Source organism: Cyprinodon tularosa, unplaced genomic scaffold (assembly GCF_016077235.1).
Source record: "Cyprinodon tularosa strain WSP-4 unplaced genomic scaffold, ASM1607723v1 ctg346, whole genome shotgun sequence".
NCBI classification, from domain to species: domain Eukaryota; kingdom Metazoa; phylum Chordata; class Actinopteri; order Cyprinodontiformes; family Cyprinodontidae; genus Cyprinodon; species Cyprinodon tularosa.
The window spans coordinates 405,705-433,606 of NW_024039059.1; the positions used below are offsets into that span (position 1 = coordinate 405,705).

The 27,902-nt window shown below is 39.2% G+C and overlaps 1 protein-coding gene across 2 annotated transcripts in view; it reads left to right on the top strand.

Moving 5' to 3' along the window:
- Positions 1 to 27,902, top strand: part of LOC119789754 (plexin-A1-like) — a 384,280-nt gene that overhangs the window by 74,322 nt on the left and 282,056 nt on the right. For both annotated transcript variants that reach the window (XM_038294813.1, XM_038294814.1), the window contains exon 3: positions 22,302 to 22,484. In XM_038294813.1, the coding sequence (XP_038150741.1) occupies positions 22,302 to 22,484 (183 nt within the window). The remainder of the gene's footprint in view (positions 1 to 22,301; positions 22,485 to 27,902) is intronic.

Sequence of the window (27,902 nt, forward strand, 5' to 3'; positions counted from 1 at the left end):
CTTATGAGTCTAGTAAAAGCTGTAGATTGCTTGGGTCAAAAAAGTCAACACACAGTGTTTGTTTACGTGTTGGTTTAAAACAGTCTAAATATTCCAACTTTACAAGCAGATATGCATAAGGTTTTGATTTAACAAAACATATAACATTATATTCAATGCTTAGTGAAGTAGACTGAACCATTAATCTGAGAGCTGCTCTAAAAGCATATCTGCTGCATCTTCCTCCCACAAGAACATCTCACTTGTTTTCAGCTCATTTGGAAGATGATTAAAAAAGGTTTTAAACTGTCTGATCTAAACCTTGATGTGACTAAAGAACTAAATGAGCCGACTAAAGAGCTATAAGGACATTATTCTACACTGTGTTCATTACATGCTGAATCATTACCTGTTCCAGTTAAAGTAGGTCTAGACTTTAGTATTACTAGTTTAGTATTTTAAAGTTAAAAGTTGATCATTGTGTTTCTTTGCTAAACTTGACAGGTTAGTTATTTACTGACTATAGAAATCTTACAGTAACATGGATAAGAACAACCAATCAATGATTTAAATAGGAGGCAGTTACTTTAGGTCATGGATTAGTGGACTGAGGTCCGGATCCGGACCCACCTGCTGGCTAATCCGGACCCAACCTGATTTAAAACATTTATAAATTACCACATGTTGTCCGACGGCTGTGTCTAACTTCAATTGCGCCGCTTCTCCTGTTTGTACGGTAAACCCCTGGATCAATGTATAACACAAATGCATGAAAAACCTACTAAACCATTTTATTTCAGTGTTAAATTCTGTTTAAAGTAGCAGATTATAATTAAAAAAGTCTCTGGACCTTGATGATTTTCTTTATTCTGACCCCCCTGCTTAATCTGATGTGTCTCAGTAGTTTGGCACAGCTTTATACCTTTGAAAAATTATATCATTATTTCAAAAAAGGTTTTAAAATGTATTTTTTTTTACTCTTTTTCCACTCCTTAAAATAGAAAATAGGTTAGGAGAATCATAATGGCATTAGAGGTTTACACAGGGTAGCCTTCCTATGTTGACTGATAAGTAACGATGATAAAATGCAGTTGTTTTGCTGAAAATGTAACAAGGAAGATGTTCCACAGTTTAAATAAAACAGACGTGACCTTAGAGGTGTACTACTGTTTTCCATGTTTTGAATGATGTGGAAAGCCAGGTAAAACATGACTAAGAAGAGATTTTATCATCTCAGGCCACAAGTCCAATTTCCCCTCTACTATCCACAATCGCCAGATTTTCTGACTCAGAGAGACTTCAGCTGACTTGTGAGGAATTTTCCTTTTATTATAGCACGCTGATAAATAATGTACCTGCTACACAAAATTGCTGTCAAATACCTTCTACACGACGGCCCAAAAGGGAAACAGTTTTTGACGAAGTGGCCTTTTTTCCCCCTCCTGCCTCGTGTGACATTTTGATGCATGACGCAGCAGAATGTCGCACAAATCAAGACGTTTCAGTGATTTAAGCCGCAGTGCTTGTTCATATCTTTTTGTGATGTGATTTTTATTTTCCTCTTTCAATGTTTTTCTGCTCCGGGCAGATTTGCGTTGTGGCCCTGCTGCCGACAAAGCTTCCTAATTAATAACACGCTCATAAGGGGAAGATTTCTTAAATCCAGCAGATTGAATGCTTTCCATAAACTGTTTTTTATTAACAGTGGTGTTCGTTGTTAGCAGGAGCACATGACAAAATAGATTAATGGCTGCTAAAAGGCCCATGAGAGGGTCAGCTTGTTGTGGATTTGGAGCGTTTTGGAGCTTGTGGCTACTTTAGCCATTAAGCTGTATGACTTGGATCCTAAGTGACCTTTTTCTCCCAGAAAACCGCCAGCAGTCTGGGAGAAATCCGAGTTGGCAAAAACAAAACAAAAAAAATCCAACCCACAGTTTGAGAATTTAAACAGCACATTCAGAACCATTCCTACTTATTGGTCAAAGATGTATTGAATTACACCCGGAGCAGCACTTTGCTAAACCTTAATCTTGGCTTGTCAGGTATAATTAATGATTTCATAAGACATCTATGAAGAAACAGTGTTATGAAAGGCTTATTTATATTTCTTTTCTTTTCTAACAAGGTCAAAATGCCAACTGCTTGCTTTTCAAAAGACTCCGCCGGTCGTTTTGGACTCGAATCTTTGCAGCACTCTCACAAACTGCTGACCTGCGGCCTCTAATGAAGAGTCTAATTATTTATTGATGCGCATTTATGCTGTGTTGTGTTTGGGCAGGTTTTAGGAGATATATGCCTGCGTGTGTATTAGTGCAAACCCAGGCTTTCATTAATGCATATTTGTTTGTTTAATTATTCATATATGTGTGCGTCTGACTGCATAGATGAGCGTTTCTTACAGCGTAGTTTGTCTGTCCTTGTCCTGTTCTGGTTTTCCTTTTCAGCAGAATTAATTGAAGCCCTCCTTGCTTTAAAATCCTCTTTTTAAAAAAGGAATTCATGCACATTTATCCAAGCAAGTGTAAACAAATCTAAAAACAACACATACATATGTGATAATAGGATAACATATCTATTAACTTTGCTAGTTAAAGCATCATACAGAAAGCAAGCAGAAAATATAAAGTTCAAAAGAAGCTAAAACATCCGTGTATTTAGTAAAGATAGATCAATACAACAGCTGGCTGATCTTTTTCCCAGTTTCGGCCGATATGTGCCTGTTTTCACTGGTTTATTAGTGCATTCAGCAGCCATGCCTTCAGATAACGCAGGGGGCATCGATGCCACTCTATGGTTGCTACAATCTGTTAGTTTGTTGTTTGATTTGTTAATAAATGTTTCATTTTATTTAAATGGAGATCATCTAACTTTTATTTAATCATTGTGTCTTTTTATCTTTATGTTTCGCAATTTTTTTTTTGTGATTCTCTTGTGGACAGTTAACGATATTGACAGTGGGCTTAAAAATTCTGTGAGATTCGATTTCTAGGATTTTGTTTTTATTTTAGGTTTGGTTTTACGGTATGTTACAGACTCTCTGTAACATAAAACCAAGATTTTTTGGCAGAAATCTTAAACTCATTAAGATTGAATGGATGGTCTCTGTGAACATTAATTAAGTTCAACCAAAGATTTGGTCCAGCGTTTGACTGGAACATTTTAAAATATAGATAATATGCTTTGTTTCATTCCACTGTAGCTCTGGCTGGATGTTCAGCTACATTTTCAAGCTTCTTCCATCTTCTCATACTATGACCTGCTTTGCCCTCCCTGCTAATGGGAAACAAAGCATTATGCTGCTGTCAACAATGGTCATAATGATGTGTCCAGTCTATTAAAGTTAACAACTAATGGTTTGCTGTTACCATAGTGAGTGGCTCCTTAAGTTGTAAGGCTCTGTTTGTTGCTATGTTCAAACCCCAATAATCCATAGATTACTACAAGGAAATACATGGCCCATGTTGGAATAAGAACCATGAGAACTTCTGATGATAAATGTTTTTGGGAAATCAGGAGAGGGTCAAGAAATTGCTGAGTTCAAATAGATGAAAACCACTTTAAAAAAATCCAAACTATAATTTAAAAAAAAAAGAAAAAAAAAAGAAAAACGAACACCCTGCCCCCTTTTAAACCCATGACTTTACTTCGTAGACTTTTGCAAGGCATTATGTGTCTAAGAGCAAATGGACCCATGTGTATTTCGACTTACATTCTTCAAGAAAGCTGTGCAGTCTTTTGCAGGTTCTCATGTTTGAGTCAGTTTCTGTAGAAATGTGTAATAATTGGATTTTAGCTGTCAGGGGAGGCTTTGGTTCAGATTAGACAGTCTATAGTGTGCTGGACATAGACTGATAGAGTGGCTTAGAGAACATAGTCTGGCTCAGGTTAAACAGGAAGCTCATCCTGGTGAATTGAAACATCACTTAGCTAGATGTTGGCTTAGGATTTACAGATGCGTTTCCCCAAATTAGAGTTAAATGGTAGACTGTGTGGTCTCTTCAGCCACATTAAAAGTCCCAGCTTACACATCTGTAGCTGTTTAATTTCAAAAGTCTTCTGTCTTTTTATTGAATTAAAGATTCCCTTAATGCTGCCTTAGCCGGAATTTGTAGTTTCAACCGGTTCATCGGTTTTGTTTGCTTTAGGCTAAAATAATTTTTCTCAGATGACTATGTTGGATCTGAAAATGTTCGCTGCTCATTGCAAAAATGATAAAGGAGAAAGTAAAGAAAGGTCGGAAATGTACTGGCTTAATGAGCCTCAGACACATTTTCCAGGATTACAGGAAGTAAAGGAAATAATGGAATAAATGCAGAATTGGGAGATTAAATAGTAAAATGGTCATCAGTAGGATAATTATTTTCTGATATACTGTCTGTCTTTACCAGATTATGAGACAAGCTTGTTTTGACTAAAGCCATGTTTTGGTTTTTGGAAGAAACTAAAAATTATAACTTTCAAACTCATTTATGTAGGTTTAATATTTGTTTTCATTTATTTAAACATTAAAAGCAGTAGGTTCCTGGATAGAGATAATGCTGTAGCATAAAATGTCTATTTATTTCACATCAAAATACATCATATAATAGACGAATTGTTTGTTGGCTGAAATACAGAATTCAGTCATATTACATGTTGTTTCACCTTTTAAAACGCTGATCTAACAACTACATTACTTTGCAATGTTATGTGCATCGCTGTCAGCACATGTAAGAAAAACACTGACCCAAAAGATCAGAGCTTTCCACATGGAATTAGCTCAGCTGATAGCCGGGGCTGTCCAGGGTGAAGCAAGCCGCTGTCCCGCTGTGTCGCATTAACCTATACGACCAACTGATGCTGAAACGCTGGAGCCAAGCCCTCTCTCACCATAGATCTAAGCCAATGTTTCTCTCTCTGTGGAATTGCTCCACTTTGTATGTTTTGTTTTTGCTGCACACCTTGAAAATGGGGTAATCAGGACACAGGAACGTATCCCCGCGGGGTTTAGTCTCCACCATTGCTTTGCCGTTCTTTGGAATTCGATGTAGTGTAGCACTTAAACCAGTAGGGTGCACATTCAAGATTCAGAGACTTCATTTCAACTCAGCAATTAAACCAATTATCCTCAAAGAGTGTTGAAAATGTTGTAGGATCCTTACTTTAAACAGTAATGAAAAGAAGCAGAAATTAGCGACTGTTTAAGCAAAATCTTGTATTGCAATAATCAAAGTTATTTAAATTTAAGAGTTAGTCTTTACATTTAGTTTTCTGTACCAAATGCAAATCATAAGTTATCTAACCTATATGTCCTTAAAAAACTGCTAATATTGCTTGAACAGTTTTTTTTTTATTATGCCATCCCACAATCATAAAATTAAGTGTGTTTGGTGGACATTTTCTGAGATATATTTACACACTATACATACCTGTAATTATGAGTTAAATGTTTTCTACATATAATGTGAAGAATACAGCTGTTTTTAGGGGAGTACTTTGTAGAACCATCTTCGGCTGCAATGACAACTGAGAGTCTTTTGGGCCTTTTTTCTACCAGCTTCTAAAAGCATCTAAAAAGGTAAATCTTTGCCCCTGCTTCCTTGGATCTGGTCAAATGGACATGAGGGTATGTGCCAAGAAATGTTCAAATCTGACCACAGATATTCAAATGGTTTTGGATCTAGACTCCCGGGCTCTAATTTAATTCAGTTTATTTATATTGCGCCAATTCACAACACATGTAATCTCAAGTCATTTTACAGTGACAACACAGTCAGATAGGTGAAAAGTTTCTATCAAGGAAACCAGCTGATTGCATCGAGCCATTGACTTGCAGGATGTGCTCCTCCAGCATGAGTTTATAACGATGATACTTACCTGCATTTTATCATTTAGTCTTCATCAGTCCCTCACATCCGGCATGCATGCAGCGACAGTGGAGAGATATAACTTCTTTTTAAAAGGAAGAAACCTCCAACTTCCAAACAGAACCAATGCTCAGCATGAACAGCCTTCTGCTGAGGCCGACTGGGGTTCAAGGGGACAGAAGCAGACATACAGAAAGAAGCAGAGATACAAAAAAGAAGCAAATATACTAATGGTAACTGTTAACCAGCTCCACAGATGGCCCAGTCCAGGAAACACACTGCCAGACAGACGAGCTCTAAAGGCTGATTTATACTTCAAAACTAGGTAATCTGTGTAGGTGTAGCAGTGAACAAAAAGACATCCCCGCCCCCTCCGCAGACACTCTGCTGCACCTCTCCCAAATTGTGGCCAGCTGGTTTTATTTGTATGAATGCAATTGCGGAAAACAACTCATGAAGTTGGACCAGCTAGAAGAGCGAGGTGCGCGAGAACACTGGGACCCTTTTTCCACCTGGATCCCCGCTATTTTCGCTGTCATGTCCTTCCGTTGTCGCACAAACTCGCCCCCACTTCCTCTCCTCCTCGGCCGTATCTAGATCCACAGAGTAGCACAGACCATGCTCAACATTGAGCATAAATCAAAAACGTATGCGTCAAGCTCACTGCGACACACTCCTGCGGGGAGTAACCAGCCCTTAAACCAGCTCCCATTTCAGAGGGTGAAAGAGAGCACACACAGTTAGTCACAGTCAGAGAAACAGGACTACACTGAAAAACAGGCCAAGCTCAACCATCTATAAACAAATGCATTGATGGCAGCAGCACAACTGATATTTCAATCCAGTTTCACGTCACAGCTGATAGTAACAGAAAATTAACAACTAACAAATACTGCAGAATGGGAGAATAGGGTTAGAAGGAAGCAGAATGAAGAAAAGTGGTCCCCATGCCCTCCAGCAGCCTTAACTAATAGCAGCATAAATATAGGAAATATCTCAAGATGACCTATATCTGATGAGGTAAGAGAAAGCCTAGAGCCATTCTAATACAGTTATGATGAATATTTTAATTATGTATTATGTTTAGATTAAAACCCGTAAATTTTTTGGGGAGTGTTGTCCAGCCAAACCGTGAACCTCCAGCCCACTTTCAAATATTTTTGAAGGCTGTGGCAGGTCTTTTTCAGCTTATTCCCTAAAAAATACTGCTACCAGTTTCCTGTTCCTGTTGAAGAAAAGTGTCCCCACAGCATGATACTACTCTAGCCATGTTTTTCTGTGGGGATGCTGTGTTGCTGCAAATGGGATTTAGGGTTTTGCATAAGTAGTGATTTCCATCATGCTATCTCTGCTCAGTTGTTCTTTGTTGACTCACGTCGTTTTTTTTCCTTCACATAGAAATAATTATGTTACTGAAAAGAATGGAAAGACTTTAGTCCTGTTTTAAATGGTTTAAAGACATAAAATACCCAAGATGAATCTTCTCACCTTTACACAACAGTCAAAATGTTTATTTGCCTTGGTGTTCACAGAATTGCTTTGACTTGAATAGACAAGATCAGTTTTTTGTTCCTATTTTAATATTCTTCAGACACAGTTGCTGATTAAATTGTTGGACCATGTCTGATGAAGAACGACGCTGCTCTACATGTTATTGTTTATAACATCTCCATAACAGCTCTGCTTTACAATTTACAATAAACAAAAGTTGTCTATGCTAATTCTACTGCAGATACTGTGGCTGTTGTTTAACTACAAGCTATTTTCAGGTTGTCTTCAACAGAAAATAATCTTCCATGACGAGTAAGGTTATTCAGATTACGTTTGATGTGAGTGATGTTTCAGATTTGTTATGAGTCAGAGTAGAGGTGAAAACAGTGGAAAAATAAAAAAGCAGCACAACCTTAAAATCCAACAAAAATGTTTCCAAAGATATGTCCATAAAGGTCTCGGTCTTTTATCCCAACAGTTCTTTTGACTCTGACCTTAAAGGTTGAAGTGTCTCTGTCTCTTTTGCCTTGAGCTTTTCTTTTAACAGAGTAAACTTTCTGTTGCTGCCAGGCTTTCTGTCAAACAGCAAAATATCTTGACTGAGCCAGAACAGCAGATGCCAAAAAACCCTGAAACTTCTTTCTTTTGCTACTAAGTAAAATCCATTTTCCAAAAACACCACTAAGTCCATTGATGCCCGGCATTTGATGTGGAATTAGAAACATCTTGTAAAAGATTAAGGTACCAAATGCGGTAGATCTGGTCTCCTCTTTTTTTTATTTCAGAAGGAGGAATAAATAGACAATTCTGTTGTGTGTCGATGTAAAATAACTTCTACCGTTATTTGGCTGTGTAAATTCTCAGTCATCAACCAAAAAACATACTTAAACTGGAGACAACCAGACTTTGCTCAGTTTTTTCTGAAGGCGCTTCAACACCTATTCTTTGGCTATGTTCACACAGCAGCCTGAGGTGACCTAAATCCAATTTTTTTTGCCCATATGCGACCTGTTTCTGATCTTTTGATGACAGTCTGAACAACACGGATCAGATTTTTTCCAATGCAACCCAGGCCACTTGGTTATGTGGTCCTGAATCTGAATCAAATCTGATCTTTTGAAATGTGGCCTGTGTCTGAACGGCCAGGCCACACTCATCCGACCTGAAAGTGTGATAGGCCTACTGGTAATAATATCTCAAAATATTCCAGAAATATTAAGACCTCCTAAACTGTTGCACATAACTTACTTTACTTCCAATTGCAGCATTGGGAAATGAAAGGAAAGTTATGAGAGGGTATTGAACATTTAGCACCTTTAACTCTACTATATTAAACCTTTGCCAAAAACATCCGTTTTGCAATTCTTCAAAATAATATAGTCCAACTAAATCAGGCACCTGCAAAATAAATTTCTAAGTGTTGATTTAATAAGTGGATTTTGTTTCGGACTTTGGGCCATTCTGACATATAAATATGCTTTGATCTAAATCATCCCCCTGTAGCTTTGGCTACTAGTGTTATTGTTCGCATTGCTTCTTGGGATTAGCGTGACAGAAAATGGATGAATGGATGGTAGGGGTGAGTATTGGCATGGGTGTTGCGATACGATGCTTGTCACGATACTTGGGTCACGATACGATATTATCACTTTATTGCATTATACCCATATATTGCGATTTTTTTCCTGCTATCAAACTTAAATGCATAGATAAAAAAACAACCTCTGTTTATGTTCATCAGATGAAATCGATGGTTCAGTTATTTTGGTATCCATGTTGTTTGGGGTTTAAGTGAGTCCATGTCTTCCGCTGTGAATGCCTCAACTGTAAATAATATGCTGCACCGCACAGCAAAAGGGCGCCACAGCGCCATCTGCCAGAGTGGTGGTGCAAAGGTAGCCCATTTTCCCTCAGTTTTAGGTAAAAAAAAATTCCTTTAAAAAAATCGATACTAGGACCTAAAACATCGATATCAAATCAGGCAGCCAAAAATTATTTTTTTCCACACCCCTAATGGATGGACAGATGCGTGTAATTTCATGACTTATGGTTCTGCTGTCAACAGATTTTTCTTCATGAGTTGTCAATCTCTGCAGCTTCTCCAAAGCAAACTGCTTCTCCAAATAATTACAACACCCATGTCCTGTTAGGATGGCAGATTTGCTTCAATCTTTACCCAAGTTTCTCATAGTGAGCCTGGTTCTGCTGGAGGTATCCTCCTGTTAAAAGGAAGTTTTCCTCTCCGCCGTTGCTGCATGCATGCTCAGTGTTAGGGATTGCTGAAGACTCAACAACAAAAAGCTGGCAAAAATCGTTGCACAAGCTTATCCAGGAGGAGTAGGTCTTGTAAGTCATAAATGTGTGCAATAAACTGGTTTTCCTAACCAACCTGACAGTATTGTCTCTGTAAAGATCCTTGAGATGACATGTGTAGTGAATTGCTGTATAATTAAACTGAATTGAATAGAATTTTCCATTTTTAGGGTTTGAACATTTCTCTGTCAGATGTTTTTATGAGCTAAACCTCTTAAACTTCATATAATCTGCTCTGACCTGGCTGATCTGTTGCATGCTCCTCATGATGCTGTCTGTTTTCTAATACCCTCTTACAAAGCTTCACAATAGATCAGCTCAATTTATAAACTTCAAATTACAGACGTCTTCATTTTGTTTATTTGTTACTTGACTTCTAAAGGCAAGTGGTCATATTTCATTTTATTTAATGGCCGTACTTTAAAAGGTATGACTTTTATAGGGTACTTAATAGTGATACGTCAAATTACCTGAATTTATTCAATCAGTATCAAACAGAATGAATTGATAATACCTCAATGAATATTCCTTTAAATGCTTTAATCCCTCCTTTTTATCAAAGCATTGCTCTTTTATAATTGGCCCCAGTGTATCAGTATAGCTGCTCTTCCTAACCTTTGTTGCTGGTGCCAAACCAGTTTATTGGCATTAGAACCTAATTGTGACAAATTATTCTGTTGCTTTTTAAATTGGGTTAGCTCTTGGTGCTCATTTTTGCGTGACTCTGACAGCACGCGTGGGCGTGAGATGCTCAGGATTCAGTGGCTTCAGTAAAAATATCCAACCGACTGTGTGTGTAACTTTTCAGAGGCTCAAGTCCTTCCTTTAGATTCCTTGTTTGTGTGTTTGCTCAGCAGCAGGTCAAGGCTTCAAGTGTTCCAGTTTATCTGACAGATGTTCAGAATCCCTGTTGCAAACCCTCTTCATTATCACACAAGCACACCATGTCTTTCATGTTTGGTTGTCATGTGTACGTCTAAATATGCACATACACACTCACTCACACACATGCATGCACTCATTAACGACCAATTAGGCAGCAGATATTGGCTCAGTAGGGGAACCCAAAGGCCAACCGCGGCTCTCCTCTCCCAAAGCCAAGTCTCAACAAATACTTGGACAGAGGCCAGTGAGTCTTTAATAAGAAAATAACGCACACTTAACTTACATAATTAAAAGCTTTTTTTTTTTTTTTCTGTCTGCAAGTTTTGTTTTTGGTTGCATCAGCCAGCCAGTGGGACTGGGAGCAGCTCTCACTTCGCCATTATCATTCACACATGGGAAAGGCATGAGCCATGTTTAACATACACATGCATAGACACATAAACATGCTTTTGGTTCTCCGTGGGATTGAGGCGATGTGTTTGTAGCAGTGTTGGATGAGAGATGCTTGATGCCTTTGTCTCTGTGGAGAGAGTGTTGATGACATCTCTCTCTCTCTCCCAGCTCTTTATTTATACCTCAATTACTCTCTAAAACTAGCTCATCCTCTCTTCTTCTCTCGGTTTTGTTCATTTCTGTGTTCTCTCCCAATTAATCAATGGGAACAAAACAGCCAGCTTAATATTTGATGTGTATAAATATAGTTAAGATTTCAAGATGGAAGATGGAAATTGTAGAAAACAATGGCTTTTACTGTCCTTAAAGGTGTTTTACCTAGAATATTTCCCTATAGGTAAATCAAAGACAGCCATCCTACCTTTAACTGGAGGAAAAGCTTTAAGACCTTGCTTCTTTGACTGCTCTGGTTTAACAGGGCAAGACTGGAGCACATGGGTTTTCTTTTCTTCAGGTAAAGGAAGAAAATTGGCACCAAAGGTTCTTTCTCCGAAGTCATCTGTTTTAAGAAGAGAATGCATGGACTGTTTCTGTCAGTCCGTCCATCCATCCATAAAAAAAAAAAAAGGTTTAAAATAGTTTTAAGCAAACAGTGGGATTTGAACATTATTATGCATAATAAAACTGATATTCTGAAGCGAATATGTTACTCCTTTGAAGATAATTACCAGGATTCTGCTTAAAATGTCCATGTAATTACTTCTCTGCATTCCTATGAGACATAATGTGGTGTTTTAAATGAAATAAGCTATACAAACAGGCAAAACTAAACATTATCTGTTTAATCTAAATACCCCTCTGAGGTTTTCTGTGGCCTGTGTGTCCGTTGCACATGCCTGCCTACTTTAGACTTAGAAATATTAAATGTTAAAGAGACCTTTTGTATGTTTTTTTTGGAAAATACCTTTACATTTTCCTTTTTATTTGACCCTTTCTGACTAAAACCTCGTTGGATGAGCAGACTGACACCTCAGTGGTTCAGCACCTAAAAGCCTGCAGCCTGATTTGCTGAATTGAATTTGGCCAGGAAGTTCTGATGCTGTTCTCCAGATGGGATGTCGAGCGTGTTCATGTTAAATGAGTCTCACAAATCATCTGTTTATTATTCAAGATGGATTTTGTGGATCCTCAGTGGCGACCGACATCCAGCTCAACTCAAATACCAATGGCAACTCCATGTACTCCACTTGAGGGAGTGGTGGCCTAGTGGTTAGGGCATCGCAATCCTGAGGTTCTGAGTTCAAGCCCCACTTCTACAGACTGCCACTCTGGGTTCCTGAGTGAAGACCCTTAACCCCACACTGCTCCCTGGGCGCCACACATTGGCAGCCCAGTGCTCCCCAAGGGGGTGGTTTAAATGCAGAGAGTTCATTTCGTTACTCTGTACTTGTGACAGTGTATTTGTAATTAAACAGCTGGAAATGTAATGTGAAAAAAGTAAAAATATAAAAAAAAAAACACTTGTCAAGTATGAGTGTGGGGTAAGAGGATCAGCAGAAGAGTGTTCAAGAATGCCAAATATTTATAAATGAACTATATTTTAAAGTCTAAAGTCTAAAGAACTATATTCTAAAGTCTAAAGTCAAAGTTTAATCAATGAAACTCTCGTATTAATCTTTATATTAAACAGTACTATTGATCCTAATCTTTTAATTTATTTTATCTTTCTTATTTCTACCAATGTCATTTGAGAAAAAAAATGAAATATTTACATATTTTGAAATTTCTACCTCTTTAATGTAGTATATATAATTTATAGATCCTTTAAAAAGTGGTCTGTTTTGTGCTAAGCCGTTTGAAAACACCAGAAGTTCATTTCTTTGAACCCTTATTTATCAAGTCCTTCCTTTAGATTATCAACCCTATTTCCTGGATATAGAAAGCTTGAAGTATTCCCACATGGTGAGAGAACATTAAATGTTGAAAAGTTTAAAAAAAACAGTCCCACTGTGCCTTTAAGTGACACCTACACTATGAGCGTATTTGCTTTGCTTCTTGTTGGGAGTGAATTTTTTGTAATTATTGTCGAGAGCAAAGAAATATGTTTTGTAGATGGAAATTTGGGGAAATTAAAGCAATCCAGAAATGAAGCCTTATGATAAGCAGAAGAAACTGAGCAGTTTTATAGTGTCTCTGTGTGTTTGTGTGGTTCAGTGGTTGATGGGACCCCAGCTAGCCGCAGTAAGATGGTACCATGTCTTCTCCAACACCACATAGTTTAAAACCACAGTTCAGCTACCGCTGCTTGTGAGCCTCTCTGCTTAATGGGTAGTTCTTCGGGCTGAATCCAAACTCTCTTTTGCCCTCTCTCGCTCTTCCTTGCTTGCGGCTCATTAGTGGATACAACAGTGCTGTTGACCCTACAGCCCTCAACTGTTTCTCCCCTCTCTATCTTCCCTCTACTCGCCCCGGTTCTCTCCCCATGTCCTTTTATTTTCCCTCATTTGAGTTGCTCCGCTCTTTCCCTCATCACCCCATCATCATTCTTCCTGCTCAGGCTTGGCAGCAGTCTTTATGTGTAAGAGCATGCGTGTTGCCCTGGGCCAGCTTCTGCCTGTGTACAGTAGAGGTCTTTGGTAAGGACAACATTGGTGACTCTGTCCTTGTCTGACTTGCTAGAAATAGACCAAAGCTGCATGTGTGTGTTTGTTTGGCCTGTTATTTTTTGTACATTGTTCAAAAATAATAATATTAATAGCATGCCCAAAGGTCTAGCAGAGTAGCGGCGGGATACCACACAAAGACTTCAAGTACAGGAATAAAAACCGAAGCATAATTCCTTAAAGTATACTGAGAGCATTTTTAATAACATCAATGCCACAACATTTGATGTGTTATATTGAGATTTTATGTGATGAACCAACACAAGGATCACATTTAATCCTGGTGGTGAAGGAGGGATATCAGTGTGGGTTTCTTCAAATCAAAATAAGGGTTATGCATTTATTTTTTGCTCAACGTACTCTAATGCCACAAAATATGCTTAATTCAGAGACAATCAGCCTATTGCTCAGTTTTATGATGAACTTTTCGACACCTACCCAGGAGTCAGTTTTGTCAGCAATCTGTAGTTGAAGTGCTGATGTTTCTAAGCACCATGGAGGTCATTTCTCTTAACCACATTTCAAGACAGATGCAAATATAAGACCCACTTGTCATTCTCCTGGGTCTTTGGAGTTTTTGGTTCTTGTGTCTTTTTAATCATGAGGAGTGTGATTGCATAACCTCTACTTTAATGCCCCTTAACATAATCCATTGCAGTTGAAAATCTTTAAAAGTTTTCTAATTTGTTAGGGTCCGCGTCTAAAGCAGGAACCTCTGCTGGAGGAGACGATGTGAGTCACTAACCTTATAGTTCAGTCCGATCCCAGAAGGGGAGGTTGGTTCCAGCCGGTCAACTCCCACACGGTGCGGCAGTTGCTGCACAGAGTCCCAGAACTGATTTATCGCTGGTCGGAGGACAGGCAGAAGATCATAGTCAAGCAGATGAAGGAAGGCAGAAAAACCCAAAGCCGGTCTCCAAGATGTGCTTAGGAGTCAGAGCCAGAATATCCAAAAGAGGTGATGAAGGAAAATCAAGAACGGAGTCGGGAAACAGGCAGAGATCCGGCAGGAGTCCAAAGAGAGGTCAGGTAAAGAGATCAGAATGGGGACAGGCAGATTCAGAGGTCGAGAGCCAGAACGGGTCCGGATCAGGTAATCAGAGATACAGGAATGCTAGAAAACTTCTCACCACAGCCTTGAAAAAAATTGGCACTGATGACTGGTCTGAAGGCTGGTTAAATAGAGATCAAAGCAGATTGATCAGATGAGCGGTAATGAGACCTGGTAAAGCTAAGCAGGTGAGTGAAATGAGTACAGATCAGGCATCAATGCCAAGATCAGGGCACTTACAAATTGATCCAAACTCTGTTTCATTAAATCCTAATGGATATTAAGGCTGTTTGAAATTAAGAATAAAACCAAGCCTGAAAAGACAAGGCAAACAAAACGTGTTATGAATACTTTTGCAAACCACAGTAGGTCAACCACCAGATTATAGCCATTTATTTAAAAAAATAAATACAAGGAAATACTACTGTGGAAAAATATGCACAAAGTAAACCAAAACTCTGCCAGAATTATATACTTAAAGGCTTTCATTTGAACTGTGTAGCTGATGATTACAGGATGATTTATTTAAGCAATAAAATCAAACCCTGATAGGGTGAACATCTGATTTTTTATAGCAGGGCATCTGGACTGTGACAAATGGAGGACAAATGGCCAGCGGCTTATTAAAACTCCTGCTTTATGGTATCAGACTGAGTACCGAACGTCTCTAACATATTGCTAATGGCAACAAAAAAAAAAAACTAGAGCCTAGACTTCCTGCTCATAACTTTAACAGTTACTTTCATTTTATTGCAAAGTTCTGTTGGAGGGGGTTGAGGACATTTTTTAGGTCCTTAAGTCAATGACAGGCCGGTGGCAGGAAAAACGGCTCAGCGTCCCATCAACGAGGAGCTGCGAAGGCATGATAAAAGAGGCAGACTGCTGGAATTACATGTCTACAAGGCAAACAACAGCTAGCAGATGTCGGGCCTGTGTGAGGCCACATTTGTCTGCAGTGAAAACACGTCGACTGAACGCTCCGCTGTGCCTCAATCTGAGCTGTTGACTCTATGGTAATGATGCAAGTCAAGCTAAACATAACAAACCATTAGCGTCCTCAGCATGCCGACAACAGAGCTGGGAAGATGGTGATCTCGTGTGTGCAAGCTCTACATACGCTGGGAATGCAGATTAGTTTACAAGTATGAGGAGCGCTGCATAAATAAAATCTGCCTTAACTACGCTGCTGTAAACTGCTAGTTTAAACAGTTTGTAGTCGTGTTTTAATGCAGAAATTCCTTTGGTCTTATTTGCCTGAAGCAGAATTCAGGGCTGACTTGAAATTAGCAGCTTTTGATAAAACACTCTGGTAACATTTAATGGGAATAAATTGACCAAGTGGATGTCTTGTGATTGGTTGGATGACCTCCGAAGTGGGATGTGTAACTGTTTTATATATCTGTGATTATGCTAGTGGAGGAGAGACGGAAGGAAATGTGGTCTGAAAGAGCTCCCGGCAGAAATAAAAGACTTCCCCCTGGGATGGACACAATTTCCTACTGGCCAGTTCCTGTGAACCTTCAAGAAAAAAGGAAGATGTGATATAAATGTTTCAAGGCGAAAGGGAAACAGGTGATGACTAAAGGGAAAGAAGAATAGTGAGGTGAAAGTGGGGTGGATTGAAAGCGAGATGGAGGAAATGAGTGATATGAATGAGTGAAGATCTGGTTCCCTGGTTCTTATTGGAGGAAACGAAGGAAAACGGCACAAAGGCCAGAGTTCACACTATCACTGAGCCATGGACATTTTTTTCTCTTTCCTTCTCTTCATGGTGGTTTTCTGCCTTTGTCCCTCTCTTGACTTGATTTCCCCTTCTAATTTCCTGCTCTCTGGCTCGTCATATCTGTCTCCATCATCTCTGCGCCACCCCCTGTGCTCTTGTTTTTTCCTTTCCTGCTCTCAAATTACTCGGCAAACTGTTCCCAAATTGGGAACATGTTTATGTAAATCATACAAAAAGAGAGCTTCATTGTGTGTGTCATGGTTCTCTAACCACCCTCTCTCTTTCTGTCTCTCTCCTTGTCTTGCTCACTTTGTCCCTTTGAGTCTTTGTTCTCCGAAGTTAAACTTTGCTGTGTCAAACTGCCTTTGAAAGTCTGGTGGAAGGCAGACAACGTCCGCCACAGGCGCTTTCTCAGCCTTTTTTTCCCCAGCCTCGCCCGCTCTCACACATACGCTTGCGTTCGCTGACAGCTCTGCTGTTTTGAAGGGGTGTGGTGATTGATTAGTCTCTATGGAGACGATACGTCTTGTAATGAACAAGAGAAAGCTGGCATGTTAATTTGTTTAGTGTGGGAGGCTTCAATCGTGTGTGCCCGTGTGTGTGCTGAGCTGTTTTCCTTTGCCGTGTGTTTCTGCATGTTTCTCCTCTGTAAAGAATTTACGCATGTAGACGTCCATCGCTGGCTTTTAAATCACTCACTGTCATGTCTGATTTTGTCTCTACTGTCACTAGTCTCAGCTCTTGCTGTACTTTACCTATTGAAAGTTTTCATGCCTCCACAAAACCTTGTTATGTGATAAACGCACAAAAATGAAGCGTTACTGTAAGGAAACTGATACAGTTCCTAACATTTATCTTACAAATCTTAATGCGTGATATTTTTTTTATTCAATCTCCCTGAGTTGATACTTACTAGAATCACCTACTTTCACCAGCTTTACAATTCTAGTTCTTATAGCTTTTCCACATAATAACCAACAGTCCATTTGGCCCTAGAAATACCTTAGTAGAGTTTTAAAATAGTCCTGCATTGAATCAATCTATTGGTTTTTAGATACATTTTAGATTAGAAGTCAACAGAACAGCAGTTCCTGGGGGTGCACATCCCTGACAACCTAAGTAAACCTACTTGGACTGTAAACAGCACCTCATTTGTCAAAAGGGCACAGAAACACTTGTACTTCCTGCGGAGGATGAGGAGAGCCCACCTGCCCCCACCCATCCTCACCAACTTCTACAGAAGCACCATAGAGAGCGTTCTGACCAGCTGTCTTACTGTGTGCTGTGGAGGCTGCAGCGCCTCAGAGAAGATCATTGGGGCCCCTCCTCCCTCTTCTTCCCTCCATAAAAGACATTTCATCCCAGCGCTGCATGTCCCCAGCCCGTAACATTATCAGTGACCCCTCATACCCCCACTATGGACTGTTCTGCAGCATTCGATGCTGTTCTTCGCAGCATTCGATGCAGGTCCAGCAGATTCTGCAACAGTTTCTTTCCCACCGCCATCAGACATCTGAAATGTTAAAAAAACTCAAAATCATGTCACAGATTGTGCAACACACTGATAACACCTAACCAAAAATAATGCATATTAGCACCACATATACTGTATATTAATGCTTTGAACTTCCATATCTATGCATTTTTTGCAACTTTTTTTTACCCCTCCCATATTGTTTACATTTGATCACTGTTGCACTTTATGGAATAGAAATGTTCATCTACTATCTGAAAAGCTGTACAAAGTGAAAGTTTGTTTTGTATACACTCTGTGTAAAAGTTGTTTAAAGCTACAGTGTGTAATAATTACAGGGATATACAGTCAGAAATGTAATATATTATACATAACTTTGTTATTTATCATCATCTACGAGCTCAGCCTCTTAACCTTAATATTTGCGTTGCCTTAGAATTCGTTATTTATAATTACATAGGAGCGGGTCTCGCAGCCATGGAGGCAGACATCTTTGCGCTACGGCAGCGCAGAGCCAACAAACTAGTGATTGCGAGATCGCCCATTACGCTCGAAAGTAAATACGGCAAGTTTAGAGAGATGAACTGAGACGGTACTGAACGCACAGACTAATAAAATACTATCTGTAAAATTATCTATGTAAACAAACCTCATCACTTGAGAAGGTAGGTGATGCGGACGTCGTGGAAGACATTTTGTCCCGTAACGCTCGCCGTACTGTTGGGGGGGAGATGTTCATGTTGCTGCGGTCTGCAGTCTGGACGTTAGATGTCGCTGAAAATTACACACTGTAGCTTTAAGTGAACCCATTCAAAAACCTGGCAAATAAATTGATTTATTGTTTTATTTGTTGCTTGAAACCTTATCCTTACACAAAGAGCAGCAAGAAACAACAAAACAAAACAAAAGAGTGAGGGTGGTTATCTGGGTAATAAATAATCAGGGGAACTTCCAGGTCTATACAGGGCGGTTTGATAAAATCAGTTACATGCCTATTACACACTCACACACACGCAATCTCTGCACAAATCATGTGTGACATATCAGCCAATCAACATGGCCATGAAGATGTACAGAGCACTGCGATTATATGTTAATTTGACCCCTTGATTATAATAACATAATAACACACATAATGAATACATATAATAACATACAGAAAAGAATCCGAAGAGTAATATTGTAGACCGGGATTGGTCGTCTGATAGGATGGATTCAAAACAACCATATATGTATGCCAAACCCTATTTTCTTTTCATAATAGCCCTCTTTGATGTGATAAATAATAGGAAGTGATTGCTCCAAACACTCTTTTCTTATAATTATATAAAGTTTTTACTCAAAATATCTGGCATATAACAGGTAAAGGAAGATGGAGGAATGTATTTTATTTCTGCCAAATAAGACTTTCACAAGAAATAGAGACAGAATTTAGATTTTCAGGTGTTTCTTTTGTCATTATACTGAGTTTTCACCATCTGTTTAGCACAGGTTATCTGCACAAGAAGTTATACTAGTTTATGTGGTTGATGTGATATCTGCTTTTTGGCTTTTTTTGTTTCAATTTTAAGTTTTATTTTGAGAGCAGCTGTCAGCAGGTGAACAGCTGAGATTTTGAAGCCCAGATTTATCACACATTGTAGTATGCTTCCTAATAGCCACTGAGCAGAGTGCTTCTCCCTTTTTAGATGTCTCCTATTTAGCAAATACACTTTTTAGAGTGTGGTAAAGTTTGTCTTTACCACACTCGTTGTCTTGTTTCCTGTTATTTAAAGCTGCTTCCCAATGAAAGAGAAATACGTTTATCTGTATAGAGAATTTTTAATAACAAGACTATGGTACATGAACAGAAAATAAGGAGGAAGTGTGACTACAAACTCAACTTAGTGAACAATTAGTTTTAGTTTCAATTGAACATTTGAAGGTCACTCTAAACAACAGTTTAAAGCAACTTGTGGTTACTTTAAATGTAGTCTTTAGGGAGTGTATTGCAGATAAGTGGAGCGTAAGAGCTAAATATTTGGTTCCTGTTGTTGGTATGCAGTGTGGAATTAACCCAGAGACATGAGGCCCCTGGGTGGTTAAACTGTTCACAGACTACAAGTCGCACTTTAGTAGTTGATGCTGTGTGCTACAGTAATTCCTAAGTCCTTTTTACACAGCTGGAGGCAAGTTTGGGAAATTAATTTATGTTTTTTTCTATTTATTTGTCCAGCATTGAGGTTCAAAGTCAGCTGGTGAATATGTAATGTAGAGCTGTGTGTCATCTGCATAGTTATGGTAAATTATGTTTTTTTTTAATTCTCGGTGGATATAAAAAAGAGTCCTTGTCATTCTATTTGGAACTAATCCAGTCAAGTGCAGCACCAGTTTAAATCAGTCAAGTGCGGCACCAATTTAAACAGGTCAAGTGCAGCACCAGTTTAAACCAGTGAAACGTGGTACCAGTTTAAACAAGTCAAGTGTGGTACCAGTTTAAACAGGTCAAGTGCAGCACCAGTTTAAACCAGTGAAATGTGGTACCAGTTTAAACAAGTCAAGTGCGGTACCAGTTTAAACAAGTCAAGTGCGGTACCAGTTTAAACCAGTCAAGTGTGGAACCAGTTTAAACCAGTCAAGTGTGGAACCAGTTTTGACCAGTCAAGTGCAGTATCAGGTTAAAACAATCAAGTGCGGTACCAGTTTAAACTAGTCAAGTGCGGTACCAGTTTAAAAAAGTCAAGTGCGGAACCAGTTTAAACCATTCAAGTGTGGAACCAGTTTAGACCAGTCCAGTGCAGTCCCAGAAAGGCTACCCTAGTTTTCGAGTTGATTCAACTAAATGGAGTGACTGGCAGGTGGAAACCTGCACTAAGGTCCAATAGTCTCGATTTGTACAGATGTCATTGACGACCTTGACAAGGGTAGTTTACCGTGCTGAACACTGAAACCAGAGGTTGAAGCAGCTGGTCGTTAGGAAGGTGTCTTTAGCAGCTTGCCCAAGTTTCTTTTTCTCCAGCAGTAGTTTGATAATTGCTCTATTTTGAAAGGGCCTGGAGCAAAACATCAAAAAGAACAAGTTTATATTTTGAGTCAAGCAGAAGTTATTACATCAAGACAACTGGACAAAGAGTTCAAAACTTTTCAACAAATTTCATAAGAACATAATCTTTCTGGAACATGCCTCATGGAGCTTATATACGTTTAACAGTTTGACTTTCCATGTTTTTTTTGCAACTAAACATACTTATAAACAGCAACAATTTCTGCCCCTGTTCCAAAAAAATCCAAACCTTCTGTACTTTTAAGTAACACATATTTGACCGTGTTACCTCCTTGTTGTAGTTTCTGGCTCTACTTATTTTTTGTTCTCCATTTCACAATTTTTCTACTTCTCTTTCAACTCCATTCAAATGCCTACTCTGCAGGGACAGAGGTTTGCTTGTTTTCTGAAATTGGCTAGAGAAATAGTAAATTTCTCTTTGACTGGGAGATTTCATGCCTTCAGAAAAGCTCTTACAGAACCCTAAATAAGTCCTCAGAGGTTTAGTCTATGACATAATTCATTAAATAATGATTCATGGACTCCAAACAAGAAGAAAGTTCAAACCAGACCATGTTATAAAACAAGCTGCAAGAACTCTGAGTGCATCACAACAAGAACTGAATGATGTAAATTTATTCTTGCAGCTTCAAGAGAGAAAACAAGTTTCAAAGATTAAAGAGATTGTGATCAAAACTAATTTTAATGGTTGTCAAACATTAAATTTTATCTGCCTGCAACTTTTTAAGTCTTAAAACCAGTAAACATCTGGTTTGACTAATTGCAACGTGGTATTATTAGTTACCGCAGAGCTGTCTTTTTCTTCTTCTTTTCAATTGCCAACCTCATGTTGCAGCGCCACCTTATGGTGAGAGCAACATATGACTGGCTGTTGATGCCTGCTTGTTGGTCAGAGATCAGAGAAAATTTGACTGAACCTTTACAATTTGTTTAACACAATGAATCTTCAACTTCAAATCAATGCCCGTCTAACTTTTTGATCCTAGGGAGGAAAAAATGTGTTTCTTTTAAAATGATAATAATGACAGTTGCAAGAGATTTTTGAATGTAGTTTTTTGGTTAAATGGTCTCTTCCTTGTTTCTGGAAAAAAAAAAAAAAAAAAACAAGATAAAAAAATTAAACAGCTGCACATTGTAATTTAACCACACTGGGCAGGCTGAAGAAAAGGAGGTTATTATTTTTGATTGCTATCTTCTCAGAATGGCAAACATTTTCCACACTCTGCTTACCCCTTAAAGCTTCACTTTTCTTCTGGGCTTTAATAAAACATAGTTTTTTTTTCTCTTAAAAATAGTTTTACCAGGAGACTAAGTAAATTTACACCAGCTCCAGGTTTGAAGCATTTCTTTATTGTGTCTGATCTGAATGTCGTCTTAATTGTGTTGAAGAGAGATGATTTCTTAACTGCTTCTTCTTCTTGTGTTTCCCCAAATCAACAGCCGCTGCAGATAGACGATAACTTCTGCGGCCAGGATTTCAACCAGCCTCTGGGAGGAACAAAAGCTATTGAGGGCATCCCGCTTTACGTGGACAAGGATGACGGCATGACCTCTGTGGCACCTTATGACTACAGAGGCAACACCGTGGTGTTTACAGGCACCCGCAGCGGACGCATAAGGAAGGTAGGCAACCTGGAGTTTAGTCATCACAGGCTTCCTGGGAAACCCAAATGGTTTGGGAATATATTCTCCTACATGTTGGAATGTATTCAGCAAATTCCAAGAGCAGCGTTGGAGATTTTGGTCGAGAAAGGGCGTCATGCGGTTAATGGGATTTTATGTTTTTTCCCATTTGCAAATGGGTTCTTATCCCATTTGTCATTGAGAGCTTCATAAGAGCATATAGACTTGCCAAAAACACGCCAGGCAGCAGCTCTTTAGATGCAAGTTTTCTCCCGCAGAGCAAGGTTGAGTCTGTGCGTGTTTGTGTCTCTTATGGGGAGATTTGTGGAGTGGAGCTCACGCTGCTAGACATACTGGAGCTGTGTGGGTTTTATCTCTCTGAAGCACCGTAGTCACAGGGTTTTCAAAAGCCAGTGAGTGTTGATTTTTTTTTAGTGGCTGTAAGGTGGGTGCAGAGATGCCTATGTGCCTCCTGAGCACCACAGGTGAGAACACCTCATGCTTTTTCATGCCTATTTGTTTGCCCGCTGAAATGAGCTGTCCTCAATCACAGGCAGGCAGTCATTTTTTTCTCATGTTCCGCATACACACAGCGTATGCAGTCTTTGTGGGTTTTACAATATGTGTGGGCCTCCTCGAGTGCTTGTGTTGAGTAGACTGCACTGCATGTGTGCCAATCAGCTGCTCCTCCATCTGAAATCTGACTGAGGCATTGTGTTTTTCTTTTCTTTTTTAATCCTTTGTCCCCAGCAGGACACCTGCATATATAAGTGTCTCGGTGTCAGTGATACGATTTCAAGGAGGAAAACTGTCATCAGAGGGTGGAAGGAACTAAAAAAAAGACACGTACTCAAGCTTTTTATTGCTGTCCTGTTTAGGCACACATCCATGCAGACACATTTGTTGTAAGTCTTTGTAAAGCTTTGTAAAACACACTAAAATGAATTATTCCATTGCTGCAGAGGTACAATTTTGAAAATCTTAGAAAAAATCCAGCTTTTAGATATAAAGTTATCTATGCTTTGTGGGGGGAAATTCACCATTCAGAAATAATCATGTTAAATAAAGTGCTGGAAATTTTAGGAAGCCCAAAATATTTTGAAATGAATCAGAGATTGGCGCAGCATCGTGGGGATCATTTTCTGTCCCGCCGTCACAAATGTAAAAAGGTAATGTTTGTTCAACTTTACAGGCACTGGACCTGCAGGCATTTGACCAGTGAGCCAAATTTTGGACTTTTTCATAGCAAACACTAAGTCTGACTCAAAAAAAAAAAAAAAAAAGGCATGTAAAAAGGCCCTAATGCCCACAGTTAATACTGTGGAGGATCTGTTATACTGTGTTTGTCCTGTAAAGACATGGGAACCTTGTATGGACTCTAGCAGTAGACAGAAAATGGGTCATTGTTGGTTCTTTCAGGATAATGACCAGAGGGTGGCCAGGGCCACCCTGTGCAATGCCCTGGCATTTCATCCCACTATGCACAGCCCACTACTTAACATAAAAAAAACAAAAAAAACATCACACAATAAACCAAGATATGAGTAGGTGTTTACTTAAGTCTTTGTGATTTCTACAGGCAGGTTTACCACAATAATAGATTAAAACCCTGAAATTATGGCTTTAGTTTCAGTGTGCCACCCCAAGACTTTTGGTGGCCCCATCTGGCCACCCCTATGAAACATTTCTGGAATCACCACTGTCAATACGGAGAAGAAAAGAAGCCTGAGCGATAATTGTTCGCTGCTGCAATAGTAGATCAAATTCTGCTGCGGCTTATTGAAGACATTTCAGGTTTTTTGGTTTCTATTGTCAACTCTTGTGTCATAGGATAAGATAATACGGGTATTCATCCAGTTGCAGCAGCATGCATGCCGTCTTAGCACCACTTCCTCTCTCTGGAGTTTTGCTAAGTCGACTGAAACCTGGCCCGACAGTCCTTGCGATTGACCCCTGGACTATGTCTTTGGCTAGTATGCTTGCAGACAGATGATTTGTGTGTCTGTTAAGAGTGTGGGGGTCAGCAGATCCTGCATGAAATCCTGCCGATTGGAATCCCATTTCCTCTGGGCCGGCATATCTTCCTGCACTCTGGGATGGAAGGGAGGAAGGTGAAAGCAGAGGTGGAGGCTGCTAGTGTCCTCACACAAATCAATGTAGATGCTGCAGTGAAATGTAGTCGTCTATACGAGCAGCGGAACGGCGAGAATAGATGACAGTTACTATAAATCATAGCCACTCTGGCTACAAGCAGTTTGTTAAGCTCTTCCATTTCTTCCTGCCCACTAACACGGGAGGTGATTAGTTTAGCTCTAAATGATGTTCTCTGATATTGATTGGACAAGTATTAAATGCCCAAACTTGTTTTGGACAAAATAAAGTTGGGGGGGGGACTAAAAATGGAAAGGAACTAGATTTAAAAGGAACAAAGTGATGTTGAGGAACATGGTTACAGGCTGTGGAGTTTCATTGCTACTCATTAGAAGTTAAACTGTGCTCCTGGCCTAATGAAATGTAAAGCTGCATTGTATTGATGTCCTCACACTCCCCCTCACCACACAAACCCACACACACTCAGTAGGATTTCTGCAATGTGACTGTTGCAAACTGTGTGTTTGCTTGCATGAACACGTCTCGCCTGCTAGACTTTCTGTATTGATTGATCTATGAATATATAATCACTAATGTCCAACTTAAATCCACCAAGTCTATTGGAAAAGTGTTGGTTTCTTCCTCCCTGTGTGTGTTTGTGTGTGTAAGAGCCCGCTGTAAGTTATTGTAAATCTGCACAGCTTTACATCAGGATGACTAGTCCCAATGTCATGACTGACTAAGCACATGACATATACAGTAGGAAGAAAATATAGTGTAACATCTCCATTACTGCTTGGTTAATAGCTTTTTTTCTTCAAGGGTTTGGACTGAGCTAATGACATGTTAACAGCAACTCTTACAGGCTGAAGTTTTCCCTTTATATTATAGGACCTAATGGTCAAATAAACCATCAGTTTGTGATTTAATAGTTTACTCGAGGCTTTTATTAACCAATATATGGGAAGGTCTTCACAGATTTTATAGGGTAATATACTGTGTAGAGGAAAAATATAGTTGTTTTTTACTGTCTTATAAACATCCTCTAAACTGGGATTATTTAGTTTAAGCCTTAATGATACGCAAAATGGATTTGGATTAGAGATCTGCTGGTACATGTTTTTAGAGCCAATACTGATTATTTTGACATCACCCTAACTGATTCTCTATGTGTGGTGCCGATATTCTAGGGATCTTGGAAACGGCATTTCTTTTTTCTTCCTCTATTTACATGATTAAGATGACACAAAAAAAGCAAAAATTAATAAATCAAACTAAACACTAACAAGGGAACAGCAATTACTCATGGCTGCTATATACACTAATGCATTGCTTCCCAAAATGTCCCCCCGTTTGTTTACAAGAAAGTCTGTGTTCCCGCTCCAACCTTTTCAACATTTGAACAGGTTCAGGAGTACGTTTTTTTTTTGTCAGTTAAAATTCAGCCTAATGATGATTGTTAGCGGTTCTATCGATGTTTGAAAAACCAGTGTCAATTTAATTTCAGGGGAAAAGAGGCTTTATACAATAAACTTCTACCCTGCCCTCATGCAGTTACACTATGCCACCCCTAGGGGGGCGGACCCATTCATTATAACAATATGAGAAAATGCTAATACCTAGTGAAAATATCAGTCACTATATTATTATTTTTCTTATTTTGATATCAGTTAAAACCAGAGCCAACCTGTCCCTTTTCTAAAAGGTAACAGTTTAACAGCTTTTACAGTTTAATAAACATTTTACCACTCTTAATGAATGGTAAGGTGAGGACATTTCATTGCATTTTGTGGATACTGAAATTGAATAATATGAAAATCACATAAACAGCAAGTATTTTTTACCCAAAGCTGCAATGCGTATCATATGAGAAACAGGGTGTATACCATATAATTTACTTTGAGCCCTTTGGTATCACATACAACAATATAGAGTGGGTTATTGTGTGGCATTTCTGATTATAGCACCCTTTCCTTTATTTCCATATAATTTCAGCTGGAACTATGGAGAGTCCACTGTTATTATGTCTTTGTACTTCAAAGTCATATATTGAAATTTTCTTCATGAGGCCTCAGTAGTGTTCTTTGTAAGCAGAAGAGGTGAGGATTGGAGAACCAGACTTTTGAATGTTATAAAATTCACCATTGGCTGCCTTCTCCCCGGATTGCCAGAAACGTCCCAAAAAAATCCCCCGTAAAACCTGGAAATCCTTTTGTTCCCCTTATTTCATCTCCTCTTTTGTCTACCTGGGAGAACAAGGTGCCCCAGCCGCGTCAGGCAGGATGAAAAGAAACACTCAACGGCCTGAAGTGTTTCCAGATTTTACAGTAGAAAAAAAAGGATAAGCAGGGCAGATGGACAGAAAGAGGAAAAAAGGGGCGAGATTTACTGTCGGCAGTATACAGGTGTGTTTGTGTGTATGTGGTGGGTGAAACAGGGGTATAGTTTCATGTCATTTCATCATTTCCCTGCTAGCAGCAAATCCAATTACTTTTTCTTCTCCTTTCTATCTTGGAAGATAGGCTGAGTGACAGATCTGATTAGAGTACAGCGCTGCTGAGGTAACCGTGCCAACTAGTTGATTGACACAACACTGGCACTTAACTGGCTTCAGACAAAGAGACAAGTGAGACTGGTTAGACTGGAGGCCATCTCTGAGCTGCTGAGTGGGACCAGAGGTTGATCTGCCCCTCCTAAAGATGATCTAATTCACTCTTTGGCAAGATGCTCAACATGTACTCTTTCCCCTTTAGTATGATAGCAGTGAAGATCGTTTTTTTTGTAACATGTCTTCCCTGTTTGCTCTATTATTTCCAAATAATAACGACCAAATCTCTAGATAGTACTGTTGTAACTGTTGCAAAAATAAAGGTAAGAAAAATATTGAGTCACAATCAGAGCATGTTAACAGAGTGGAGCACCGTGCAATTCCCGCTCCCCGATCAGGACGATGTTCCCCCATTTGCTTCGACTCTCAAAGTTGCACCAGGACGCTCCACTTATAAACCGCTCCGCGCTCACATTAATATACTTCTGCTTTGACAAAATCGCCTCACCCTTGCTCAAACTTTCAGGAGAAGGCATTTTCTGATATTTTTTCTTCATGTAATTAGGCCAGGGCCCTGGGACACACAGCGTTTTATCCAATGATCTGTCACTCCATTCATGTTGCCCCGCGTTTCCTATTTAATTATTAATTTATTTTACTAGACTACATATAAAAGGTCACTTTGCATCCCATTGCAAATGAGATAATAGCGTATTATGCACGTATGTGATCCATTTTCAAAAACAGGCTCTTACCACAACGATCACTTTATGTAAACC